This window comes from Oppia nitens, unplaced genomic scaffold, assembly GCF_028296485.1.
Source record: "Oppia nitens isolate AA-2021 unplaced genomic scaffold, nextdenovo-longstitch-racon4-pilon3 scaffold6_pilon_pilon_pilon, whole genome shotgun sequence".
NCBI lineage: Eukaryota > Metazoa > Arthropoda > Arachnida > Sarcoptiformes > Oppiidae > Oppia > Oppia nitens.
Window position 1 is genome coordinate 82,788 of NW_026533250.1, and position 14,713 is coordinate 97,500.

General features: G+C 21.1%; 1 protein-coding gene across 1 annotated transcript in view; it reads left to right on the forward strand.

Annotated features, from left to right (window-relative positions):
- The first annotated feature begins 552 nt into the window (after positions 1-552).
- The window catches only part of LOC128962316 (uncharacterized), a 21,506-nt gene continuing 7,345 nt past the window's right edge, over positions 553-14,713 (forward strand). The window contains exons 1-2 of the mRNA XM_054308691.1: positions 553-636; positions 6,013-6,416. Of these exons, the coding sequence (XP_054164666.1) occupies positions 553-636; positions 6,013-6,416 (488 nt within the window). The remainder of the gene's footprint in view (positions 637-6,012; positions 6,417-14,713) is intronic.

The following is a 14,713-nucleotide window of genomic DNA, read 5'->3' on the forward strand; positions in this document are numbered from 1 at the left end:
ATGTTGCTGCTGTGTCATCAATAATAATAATAATAATAATATCTAAAAATAAAAGTGCCAATAATAATGATGATGATGAGGATAACAATAAATTATCAATAAAATAATAATATAATATATATATAGTATATTTATAGCAACAACAACAACAATTTTGTCGATTATTATCAAATCTATGTGTTGTTTATTAAATTATACGCACATTTAATGTATATGTATGTGTATGTACTGACAACTAGTAATTGTTATAAATTTATTTTATATAAATATATATTTATTGAAGTATAATATATATATTTATATATATATATAGATATAATTTTTGTGATTCTGTGATTTTATGCCATTATTATTACGGATAGATAACACATCGTATAATATAAAAAAATAATAATTTATTATTCAATATATATACTGTATATATATGTATATATTAAAAATTTTGAAAATGTGTTTTTTTTATTAAATAATGATCAAAAATAAATATGTTTAGTATTGTATTATTATTATTATTACCATTTTTAGTAGTAGTATTATTAAGTGATTAAAACTATGGATTCATCGCCGACATCATCATCATCACAGAGGACAGGTCGCGGACCACTACCTAATAGTGTGGTCTCATTCATGAAAAAGGTTTTTTTAAAAAAAAATATTTTATTAATATATAATTATATATGTTTTAATTTATTATTAGTTATGATTATGTTTTTTTTTGTTGTTCAACATTTAGTAATTTAATATATATACATATAAAAAATAATGTTTTAACGCAATTGGGTTTATAATTAGCATTAAATAGTATAGCATTTATATAGTATAGTGTACTGTATTTCAAATCAATTTAATCACTAATTTTCTAAATACTATTTAATCTATAGATTATATATGTTTTATGTTTTTATTTAGAAAAATAAAAAATACCCGTCGATTTATTATAGATAATATTATAATGTATATAAAAAATAGTAATTATCTTTTTAATGTTAATTTTATAAATATATTACTAAAATTTCTAGAAATTATCTTTTTAATGCTAATTTTATAAATATATTACTAAAATTTCTAGAAATTATCAGTTTTGTAATTGTAATAAAATATTTTTATGTTTTGCTTTGCATTTTGTTTATATGCATAACAACTATTTCTAATATAATTAATTAAATTTTTATATACTATTAATAGATTGTATATAAATGTATATACATTTATGTACAGTATTTAATATTGAAACAATTTTCATGATTACACAACTTCTAGCCAACAAATATATATATAGTATAAATCATAAATAATATTTGTGTAAATGTCACAAAAAATAACAAAATTGTTTGCAAATTGATTTTGTACACAAATATTTGTTTTATTAAAATACTAATATTTATCTCAACAACAATTTTTTTTAAAAATAACTTTTGAATAATGAAATTTTTGTTGTTGTTATAATTAAATTAATATTTTATAAAAACAACAAAACCAAAAAATAAATAAATAATTTATTTATGATTTTAAATCTATATATAATATATTGTATTTGTTTTTTGCTGTTGAGTTAATCTATTAAAATATAAATCGTATAGTTTTATCTATAATATTATATTTTATCTATTAGTTTCACTTTATATGTTGCCTATTGTACCGTATATACTGTATATACAGTATTAGTAATTTTAATTTGTTAGAAATGTTTTTTTTATCTGAATTTATTTAGCTAAAAATTTTTTCAATTAAACAATTTTGTACATATAATACATGCAATACAACACATATTGTTTAAAAATTGAGATTTTGTCGACTACATTGAAATTACATTCACTATGTAATTAAATTACATCAATAATAATAATAAACACAAAATATATTAATCAATTTAAATATATATTAAAAATAGTTTTTATTATTATTTCAACAAAAAAAATTGTAATTTAATTTATTAAATGTTTTCTCTCTCTTTTTTTATTTGACATTTTAGGGCAATTTAATTATATTGATGATATATATGATAAATAAAAACAAATAAATAAAAAATTTCTACATAATATATAAATATAATAAATATCACCTACACAAAAAATATAATTTATCTAATCTATAGACAATAAAATTTTATGTATTAGATAAATTTTATTTTCATATATTTTTTTTAATTTCATTTTATCCATAGAATAATATTAGAATTAATTATATATTATATATATATAAGTTTATATATACTTTATGATACAAATCATCATATGTTATACAATAATAATGTATAGTTGACAGACACTACACTATACAATATTTGAATCACTAATGGAGGCTTAAAAAAATTGTATAATCATTTTTTAAGCTTATTATCTATACGTAAAATATAAGATTAAATCTGTCTATATATATATAAAAAAAGTTATTATTAATAATATTAATATGATATGTTAATGTTAATAACATATACTGTACATATATGAATAATGAATACTGAATAATGTATTGATTATTATATTATAAATATCTTTATAAATTTTTCAGATAAGTTATTTTAATAATTATATGATTATATTTGATGTTGTACATATGAAAATAATAATAATAACAATGATTATAGCTTTTATTATTATTATTATAGACATCATATTAGACATTATATTAACATTTACATTATGTTTTTTTAGAAAATATATATTTTTATATAAATAATATGTTTATAAATCAAATAATAATATAATTTGATTTTTAAAATTTTGTTATTCTATAGAGTATTCATAAAAATTTAATTAAACTTATATTTTGTATATATATATATAATATTTTTATATAACATTAGTTTTGAGTTTAAAGCAAAAATATTATTATTCGTACAAATGGTAACTGAAAAAATATATATATATTTTCTAAATTGAAAAATTTTACGCTACAAATATTGAATTTTCTATATATATATATTTATATAAAAATGTTTATATATATATGTGTGTGTATTTGTACTATATAGTTGTATTTTACTATTTTTACTCAATGTTTGTTTTGTTCAATAGAAAATAAAAAAGACATAAAATTAAATAAAATTTGCAAACTATATATATAACTAGTGTAGTAAATATACTATACTATAGTATTTATTATATTGTATTTGTTAATATAACGCAAAAAATAAAAATAATAATAAAGTTGTTGAATAGCTTGTTGATTGAATAGTCGATTTTTATTTTCAAGCAATATTCTGTATATTACAGTATATAACATTTTATTATATATATATAGTATATTGATATACAGTATATGTATATACAATAAATTTTGTTTATATTGCATATTTCGTATACAGTAAATATAGTGTGTATACATACAGTTTATTTCATAGATATTTTGTATAAATATAATATTCACATATCCTTTATATATATATTATACTATCATATACTAAATAAGAGAATATTCTGTACATATAAATTATTTTGTAAATACAGTAGAAACCACTCATTCAATGACTTTGACCCAATTCCTGTACACTACAGTACTGTACAGTTACAGTATAGAGCACTACTAAAAACCTTGTTTATCGATTTTTCCTTTAATTTTGTGTGTCTGGGCTTACATTTACAACAAGTCTCTCTCTCTCTCTCTCTCTCTCTCTCTCTCTCTCTCTCTCTCTCTCTCTCTATACTTTAATATTACAGTTTTATGCTCTAACCTCAATTGGAGTATTAAAAAAATAAATATTTTTATATACCGCTTGATTAATAACTGGATTATCATCATTAATGGTGTGCTGTTAATATAATTTATATAAGCTATCTATCCATCTATAATTAATACTGTATATAGTACTGTAAATTATTTATATATAATATATATATATATACTGTATATATACATTGTGTTTGTATATATATATATATATATTTAATGATGATTACAAATTTTAGGAATAAAACAAATTTGTTAATGTTTTTTACTATTTAGTTAGTTTGAGATATTTTAAATGAAAACAATGAATAACAACAACAAAATTGTTTCCCRTTATTATTAATAATATTTTATAGTTGACTATAATTTTCGACTTTCTAATTATTTTGTGTTAATTTAATTTGGAAATTACAATAAAATAAATTCCACATATTTTATATATATACTGTATATATATAACCAATAATAAATTTAGTATAAATTATAATAGGAAATTTTAATTAATAAAAAAAATGTTTAGCATATTTACTATTACTACTACACTTAATCATTATTACAAATAAAGCAAAGATCAACAATAAAGATTATAATATGATTAATGTTTATTATTTTTATCATTTATTAACATACAGAGTGTTGTTTTATTTTAACATATTCTGCTATATAGATAGTACATTAATTTAATATTATTTACTCTATTATTATTATTATTATTACTATATAAATATATCAATAATATTATCTCTAAGTTTATTATTATTCACTATACAGTATATAAATTATACGGTAAATTGATTTGCTATAAATAAAATACTCTCAAAAATAAGACAAATGACATACAATTTTAATATTAGTTAATAGCTTTAATAATAGTAGTAGTAGTAATTGTTGTTTTTGTTTTTGTTGTAATARTAATATATTTACTGATAAGTTAGTAGTAGTAGTAGTAGTAGTAGTAGTAGTAGTAGTAGTAGTAGTAATAGTAGCAGTTGTTGTTGTTGTTGTTTTTTTTGTCTATAAATATATGCATAAAAAGTACTACTATATGATATCAATATGTTTTTGGATATAAATTTATATAGTATTTCGCAATACAACAATTGCATTAAACAAATGGATATCCATTAATATAATGTTAAGTAAATGTATTGTACTTATGTTGCTATCAGTTGATCCTAAAAAATAATACATTAGATGTGTATATATATATATATATATAATATTTTTTCTATTTCTCTCTCTCTCTYTCTCTCTCTCTCTCTCTCTTTCTCTCTCTCTCTCTCTCTCTCTCTCTCTCTCTCTCTCTACAGTATAAATGTAAATTTACTTTATATGATATTCAGTAATATATAGACAATTGTAGTATAGTATACCGTTTATACGTACCTTACAATATAGAGGTACTGTCATATTGTATAAATAATATTTTTAAACACTTGATCTATTATAACATGTATACTGTATATGAATCAACAGTTAGTACTGTATTATTAATAATAATACTAAGTGTTAATGTTTTATATTAATAAAAATATAAATTCTTAATATTTATAATATTTTTTAAAAAAGTTTTTAAAATATTTAGTTTCTAGTTTACTATAATTTTATTAGTTTAACCAGAGAATATRTATCCAGATCAATTTGTATAAATTAAAAAATATAATAATAATAATAAATGCTATTTTTCTAATAAATCTCATGTTTAATTATTTAAATATTCAAACATAACTAATAGTATTATTTATTATAATTGTCAAAAATATTACATTTTTTATATTCAAGGCTATGAAATATTTATTAAGATAGTAAAGAATATAATAGACATGTAATACAATTTAATATAAAATACTAAAATTAAATTAAAATATGATATAATATATTTTAGAAAATAATTTAAACAAAATAATTTTATAATTAAATTATATTAAAAAGTTTAAAAAAACAATTCATATAATTTGTGTAGTTGTATATTTATAGTATATGATATAATAAATTATATAATATTATAATACCAGTAAATTATAAAGTTATATAATATAAACAGTTATACACATACAGTATATATATATATATATATTAATAACATTAATATAATTTTACAGGAATAATAACAATAGAAAAATAAGAGATAAATTAGTTTATATTAAAAATTTTAAAATACATATTTTGGCATTTTTTCAAAAAATAAAAATAAATGATATAAGATATAAATGAATTATTATTTTTTAATTTTATTAAAATATCTTTAAAACATATAATGTTATATACTGTAGTATCGATAAATTAAATAATTATTCAAATATATATATATTTATTTATTTCTTTATTATTTTCCCATTAAAGATGGTCACGAAAAGCGGATCACCCGATAGATCCACTACTGGTTCTCCATTGAACAGTCCATCTCATAGTCTAATGTCGAGTCCATCGCCGGCTTCAATGTCCGTATGCTCGACATCGTCCGGCGGCCAGTATTCAAGTAGCAGTGGTCATCATCAGCGTAGTCATCATCGGCAACAGTCCATATCCAGTGGCGGCGGCGCACACATGTCTTCGCCGAGCACTGGCGGACCGTTTAGCCGTATAAGGGATACATTGTCGCACAAAATGCTCGCCTCCTTAACCAATCATCAGTCGTCCTCACTGTCGACCGACCAGTTGACAGCCCATCTGACTGATGAAGAGCGCAATATATTGCAGAAAGTCTTTCAAAAAGAGGAACAATTCCGGGAATTTGCTCTCAAAGGGTTTGTATTTTTTTATTTATTTTTTTTTGTTTAACACATAAATAATATATATATATTGCAAAGCTGTGCCAACTGTCCAGTAGTCGTTAAACTTGATTTTCTAACCCATTAGATAATTATATCTATACTCTAACACCTATTATCATCTAATATTTCATTTTATAACCAGTTTTGTTATGTATTAGAATAATAAGGATTTAATTTTAATCTACTTTTAACTAAAGTAGTATACAGTAAAATACATAAATAAAAAATCATAAATTTATATTTAAATAATAAATAATAATTTTTTAAAAAAAATACAGAATACAATTTAAAGTAAAACAATTATTTAATCTAAAAAAATAGTATTTAAAATGTTCAAGTTCAATTTTTAAAAATTAAACGTAAACATACTATTTATACTCGTAAAGCAGAATATTAACAATTTAGACAATAAATTATAAAAATGATTTACTATTGAATATATTTTTAAACTGTAGCTTAAAATAAATTATATATAATATACTGTACTTAAAATATTTTTGATAATGATTTTTGTTTGTTGTTTGGTTGATCACTCTAGTTATTATATATATATAACAGAAATCTATTTTTATGACATAATAACATTTTTTCTTATTTTATTTTCACTGTTTATATACTATATATATATATATATATATATATACGATATATTATATTTATATCGTTATTTACTTATATATATATATATATGATATATGTATCTAATATTATTCTGTGCCGCAATTTTTTTCTTTAATATTACATTTATATTGTTATTGATTTAAGTAAAAAAACATTTATTATTATTATATAAGATAAATTTAGATAAAAATAACTTAATAAGGTGGCTTATTAATTAATTTATATTAACAATAATAATAAGCCTAAACATTTATGGTGTGTRTATATATATGTGTGTGTGTTTTATCTATTAATATATATTTATATTAAATAAAATCAGACATTTTGAATGGTTTTCGGGAACCGATGGAGAGTCAGTCAAGCAATACTATTATACAATAAAGTCTTATATATATATATAAGTATAATATAATATAAATCTAATATATTTAGTATATTTACACCTACACACACACATGTATACACAAACATAATAAGCATACACTTATAAGTTATATTTAAGTTATAACTCTTTTTTATAATATTATATATATATTATATAATACAATATAATATATCTATTTTGGGATAAAAATCTGTTTTAGTTTCTAATCTATTCCTTTAACAACAACAACAAAAAAAGGAGACCTAATATACAGTGAAATAAATACAGTACAACACAAAAGTGAAAGAAAAAATAGTAGTTTTTTGTGTGTGTTTTAATAGAAAACAAAAAACACTAAATTAATGGCAATTAACTCACATTACAGTATTATAGTATACAACTCTCTCTCTCTCTCTCTCTCTCTCTCTCTCTYTCTCTCTCTCTCTCTCTTTAATATGTTGTTATGTTCAGCGATTGATTAAAATTTAATCTCATATATAGTAAATGCTAAATAATTGATTATTATTTTATAAGATTAGAAATAACTTTATATACTATATATATATAGACTATTATTAATAAATGTATATATATATATATAATTTTATCCATGTGACATTTAATCAATAAATATCCCCAAGTTAATTATATAATGGATGAATGACTGTGCGTATGTATGTATGTRTGTGTGTGTGTGTGTATGTATGTGTGTGTGTGTGTGTGTGTATGTATGTGTGTGTGTGTGTATGTATGTGTGTGTGTATTTGTGTATGTGTGTGTGTGCATATGTTGTAGTATATGTCTATATATTTAGATATAAATTTATATATAATATATAACTATATATTTTTAGTTTTAATCTTGTGTAACGGGTCCATGATCAATTATTGAACTGTCAGTGAAATATTATCATATATAAAAAACATTGTTATCTTATATCATATCAAACGATAAATATATAACTAATAGAAAATTTTCAAATTAATTCTAATGAATAATTTTTCGATTGATTAACAAAAAAAATATATTAATATTTAATACATATAATTATTAATCATCTTTTTTGCTAATAACTATATATATAAAGAAACACAGTGTTTAGCATCAGTTTTATTGTATATTTATTTATTATAGATAATMAAAAAAATCTAATTAAGTATATACTGTGTATATTTATAAGTAAATATATATATATATACTGTATGTTACCATAATTATCATATATTGTATATATATATATATCATACTTGAAAATTATATTTTTGTTGAATTTTAGTTTTCTAGTTATCCAGAAATTACATTTACAAGTGTTCAACTATATTTTTTTGTAATAAAAAATTGATATCTTAAAAGCAACTACAAAAAAAATATTTATTGATATACTACTACTACTTGTATACATATGCACTTTATATAGTAATTGTCAATTTGTTTTTTATAGATCGGTATACTGATAAAAAAATACTATTTTTATATTGATATATATATATATRTATATATACAGTACATGTAAGTTAAAGTATATACCGTATATATATTTTTATTGTATATATTTACTTTATACTGAAATATATAATATACTGTAATATATATATAGACTCTATATCCTTATGATCCTATGATGATATTTATAAAATGTTATTACATTTATACGATGTTTATAAAAACATAATCAAAGTAAATAAAACACAAGAGTGGAAGTCTCAATATTTAGGCGCAAACATTTGAGATATAATATAATATTGATTTTGAAGGATTACTTTTATTACATATAGTTGTATAGTATAGTATACAAACCATTGCATGACTGAATCAGTTATTGTTTTTACAAACAATATTTTCCTCAAATAACAAATTGGTATAATATGTGCCATTATATCAATATACTGTATATACAGTATAGAGAAAAGTATTAAAGTTAATGCCATTAGTTATACTATTAGTATATTGTATATATATATAATATATACCGGTATATATTGTATAATAATAATAATAATAAAAAGTATTATATACTTTATATATTTTTAATTATTTTTATATAGAATTTTTCTAATATTTAAGGTATTATATCATATATAAGTAGTAAAGTATAATCTTTTTTAACAATAAAACATTTATAATCTAATAAAAATTATTTATTATTATTATTATTTAAAAATATTTAGAGACAGCCATGATATTATTTTTCAAACTATTTAAAAAAGATAACTTTGTTTTATTAAATTTTTAAAAAATTAAAATAAATCATTTATACTATCTATTATGTAGTGAATAATGAAAAATAAAAATTAGAAAATAATTTTTATATTATTATTAAACCAATTTCATGGAAATATTATTGTCAATTGGCTTCACAATAAGTAGCTTAGTATATATATATATATATACGATAACATAGTATAGTATTATACAGTATTTATTTATATTGTATAAAATTATATACTGTATAAATATCGTATTAGTGATAAAATTGTTGACTTTCTTATATCTATAAACAGATAGTTTACAGTTTATTTCAATACTGAATATGAATGAATAGGATGAGAGAGAGAGAGAGAGAGAGAGAGAGAGAGAGAGAGAGAGAGAGAGAGAGAGAGAGGAGTTGACATCAATTTCAGTAAAATTTATAGTCCATAGTATACTGTAGAATATAAATAGTAGTTGAGTACTATACCATTGAAATAGTAATATATTGTCAATAATAAAGTCAACACACAGACACACACACAAAATGCATATTTTTATTATGTGTGTGCAATACAAACAAACTGTACCCGTAAAACACAATCAGTGTTTTTGTATTATAAATAATATACATTATATATATACTGTATATATATATAAATGAATACACAGACAGAATATTCTTTGATATTTTTCTTGCCATTTGTTGTTATATAATATATTTGAGGGAACGGTATGACAATAATAGATTTGGTTTTTTGTGGATCGATAATTATGGTATGCTTTTGTATTACGTACAAAACCAAACCATACCTTACCGTATATATATATATATAGAGCAATATACAGACCATACATGCCATACATAAGTTGTTATAGGTTTACTCCCCGCAGGCCTTTATTTTTTATACAGTAAATACATAAAAAAATATAAATGTTTTAATGATAGCATACGACGTGATATATTAACATAGATTATTATATAAATTTTTGTTATTATTTTAGTTTTTTATATTGTTTAGCATTTCTATTATTTATCTATTACTTGTTTGATATATGCATTAATAATAATAATAATAATACAGTGTTTTATTTAAATATTCAAAAAATACAATATATAAATATATGTAAAAACTGGTAAAAAATGTTACCACTTTTTATGTCTTATTATTATTATTATTTTATTATTATTATTATTCAATATTATATGATTTTAATTTTACGAGAAATTTAAATTCTTAGAAAATAATAAGAAATTTTAAATTTAAGAAAACAATGAATATATTAGTGTATATAAAAAAGACAAACAACACAAATATGTAATTAATTTTGTGAAATGTAAAGAATATATATATATATATAAAGAATACCTATAGTATATGTAATTATGAAAAATATATTTATAAATATAATAACAAAAATATAGTATATTTTTTTGTTGAAATATGTTATTTCATTGGTATTGTCGTCGTCTTTATCGGTGTCGTTGTTATTATTTTACTTCGTTTTGAAATAATATTAACATCTGAAGTATGCAATCCTTTACTAATACTACTACCACTACCATCTTTAATACTACCTGAGTCTGGACTACTAATTGAACCGTCACCGGTATTGGGCGAGTTTATGGTGGCCACACGTTTAATATCTATATATACCCGATATTAAAAATGAGGAGATAATTAAAATTATTTTTCGTTGTTGTTGTTGTTATCTTAAAAACATACTTAATGTCGATCCTGATATATCTGCCGGTGATCGCAACGATTTGCCGACACCGCCACCACTTTTACTACTKGTYTTACTTTGTTTGGTAGTCGACTCTGTTAGCAATGATGAATCAATATTATCCATGTCATCTAGAAATTTTATTTTAAAAAAAAAAAAAAAAATAAAATAAATAACAATTATCATTTACATTATTAAATTATCTAAATATAATGAGCTGTTAAATCAATTAGAAATTATTGTTAGTATTATTATTATATAATTTACTCGTTTTTTTGCCGCCCCTATTGATAATCAATATTAGACCACAGATGGATACTATGATTAACGCTATGATAACACCCAAAATTATCATCCATTTTGACCAATTAAATCGGGAACAGTCTATCAATTTTTGGGATCCACTTTCACAAAATTGGCCCTTAAATTTGGTACCCAATCATCATCAACAACAACAACAAAACAAACAAACAAACGAAAATCACATTTATTATAGTAGATAAACAATAATGTGTATCATTAATCATAAATTGTTTTTTATGTTTAATGAGTGACAGACAGAGAGAGAGAGAGAGAGAGAGAGAGAGAGAGAGAGAGAGTAAGATATAATAAATTTTGTTTCTCTCACCATTGAATTGTTGCCATAATTTTTGACCACACAATAGTCGATACCTGTATTATCGACAGTTTGGTAGACAATAATTAGGCACCGGGAGCAAAACAGGGAGTCATGCATGAACAGTGCAATCATCAATTTGTTGGGAACCTGTCTGACAATCTGAGTACTCAACGATATATTTGCGATGATATTATAATTCAATAAAATTGGATTTTGATTTGTTTTCTGTTTTGTTTTTTTGATGCCATTGTTTGACATATGGCTTACATTATATTCTGACACATTTTCATTGTTGTTATTATTATTATTATTATAACTTAGTTTTTCAACAATTTTTCTGTCATCTGATGGTGACATGAAGTTAAAGACATCACGAATTGACATTTTATTAGTAGTTTTCTTTTTAGTCATCAAAGTAGAAGTAGTGGTAGATATCATAGTAGATAGTGTGATGGTTGGAGTAGGAGGTGTAGTCCTATTAATAATATTCATAGGAGGCTCTGTAGTGGTATTAATAGTAGACATTGAAGTCTCAGTGATATTGATAGTAGATATTGGAGTCTCAGTGATATTCTCAGTAGACATTGGAGGCTCAGTAGTATTAATAGTAGACATAGGAGGCGTAGTGGCAATATTAGTTATACATGTGGGAGGCGTAGTGGTGGCAATAGTAGTAGTAGTAGGGGGAGGCGTAGTGGTTGGTATTTTATGTTTAATTTTAATCTTTGCCACCGAAATGTTGGTCGCATTTTTCGACAGCACATAAACATCGTAACCTATTGACGATGTTATCAACAAATTGTCTGAATATTTTGTAAGATTTTCAATCTTAAACAATGTATTATTAATTTCGGTAAACTTCATGTTTCTATTGACAACACCAATCTGACCAAAGCTCCACACGTCGGCCTTTTTTTCCTATTCATAATAATAATAATAATAATAAAAGTCCGATATTTTATATCTAATATAATAATWATTATTATTATTATTTAATGTCTAACCCTAACAATAGCTGTAATGATACCATCGTCTATACTATGTGTGACTATAGTAAAAGCTGACAAAAATTGTTGGCCACCGTTATTGCCTTCATCGACAAACTTGCCGTTACTTTGACTATCAACCGATAATTTCAAGCTATAGTCAGAGGAAAACCATGGATTCAGTCGCCAGTAGTCCTGACCCATGATTAGCATATGATTTATCTCAGATAATAGTAATAATTGATGTCCTATTCCTCCTCCACCACCACTTTGTTCGTAATCATAATAATTAAATCCAAATGTATTCATATTATTGTTTTTATTATTTGCTAATTGTTTGCATAGATCTGTGGCATCGATGACGATGACAATGATATGAGACAACAGTAATAATACAGTTATTACTATTTTTTGATTGATTCACAAAATGATACACAAATATGCAAATAATAATAATAATTAGTTTTTATTATTAATATAAAAATTATAATTTATATTTATATATTAATATTATGTATAAACATATTTATGCTTTTTTCAATATCAATAATATTTATCCAAAAAATAAAAATCAATTACATTTGATCCACATGTTTATCAGTTTTGCTTCAATTTTTTTTTTTTGGTAAACACTTACGTTTAGAGGATCTAATATAACATAACAAAACTGTTTATAATATGATATAAAAAAAATATTTTTATTATTATTATTATTATTTAAAAATATATATATATAATAATGATTCACGTAATAATTTTTTTTAAAAAAATAATATATGTATTATTAGATTAACTAAAATCTGCAACAATACTTAAATTACTGTAATATAAGTAGAAAAATATCGTTAAATCGTTAACAATAAAATTGTTAGCATTTGTTTGTTTTTAACGAGACATATAATGTACAGTACTTTAAGATTGTGTTTATCATTAATTATTTGCATTAATAAAATAATAATAATAATTTATATCATGAAATTTTAATTAAATTTAGTATATTCTGTATGTATTTCGTATATATGCYATAATGACTACTACTTTACTTTTTTAGTAACCTTTTAGTAAATATATATATTGTATATCAAAACTTATATTATTATTTTTCTTATAAAATATTATATTAAATTATATATATATATATTATTATATACATTAAGTATTCGTATATTATAATCTAATTAGTCTAATTAATCTAATAAAATTGTCTAGCAGCAATTAATTTGAAAAAACAAAATAAAAAATGACATTATATATACATTGAATTGAATTGAATTATATCATATTGTGTGTATACAACAATGTTTTAGATTACATTCAATTATTTTATTTATTTGATATCTAATGATATATATATATATATATATATAAAATAATAATAAATTTAATAACATTTAGTATATATGGAGTATATATATATATATTGGTAATATATTGTATATACTGYATATTATTTCAGTAAAACCTCTATATAAATAATATATGTATAAATAATTTTTTATGGAGCTTTCAATCAATAATTTGCTTATTTCTTTAAATAAAAAATAAAGTAAATTTTGAAATTTATATGATCTGAAATAAAATAAATTTATTTCAAAATATTCTTTAGAGATAAAAAAAATTGAGAGAAAGAGAGAGAGAGAGARAGAGAGAGAGAGAGAGAGAGAGAGAGAGAGAGAGAGAGAGAGAGAGAGAGAGAGAGAGAGAATAAGTAGAGATTTTTGTAAGCAATTTATTTAATGTACAATAAAGATGTCAAGAGATACGG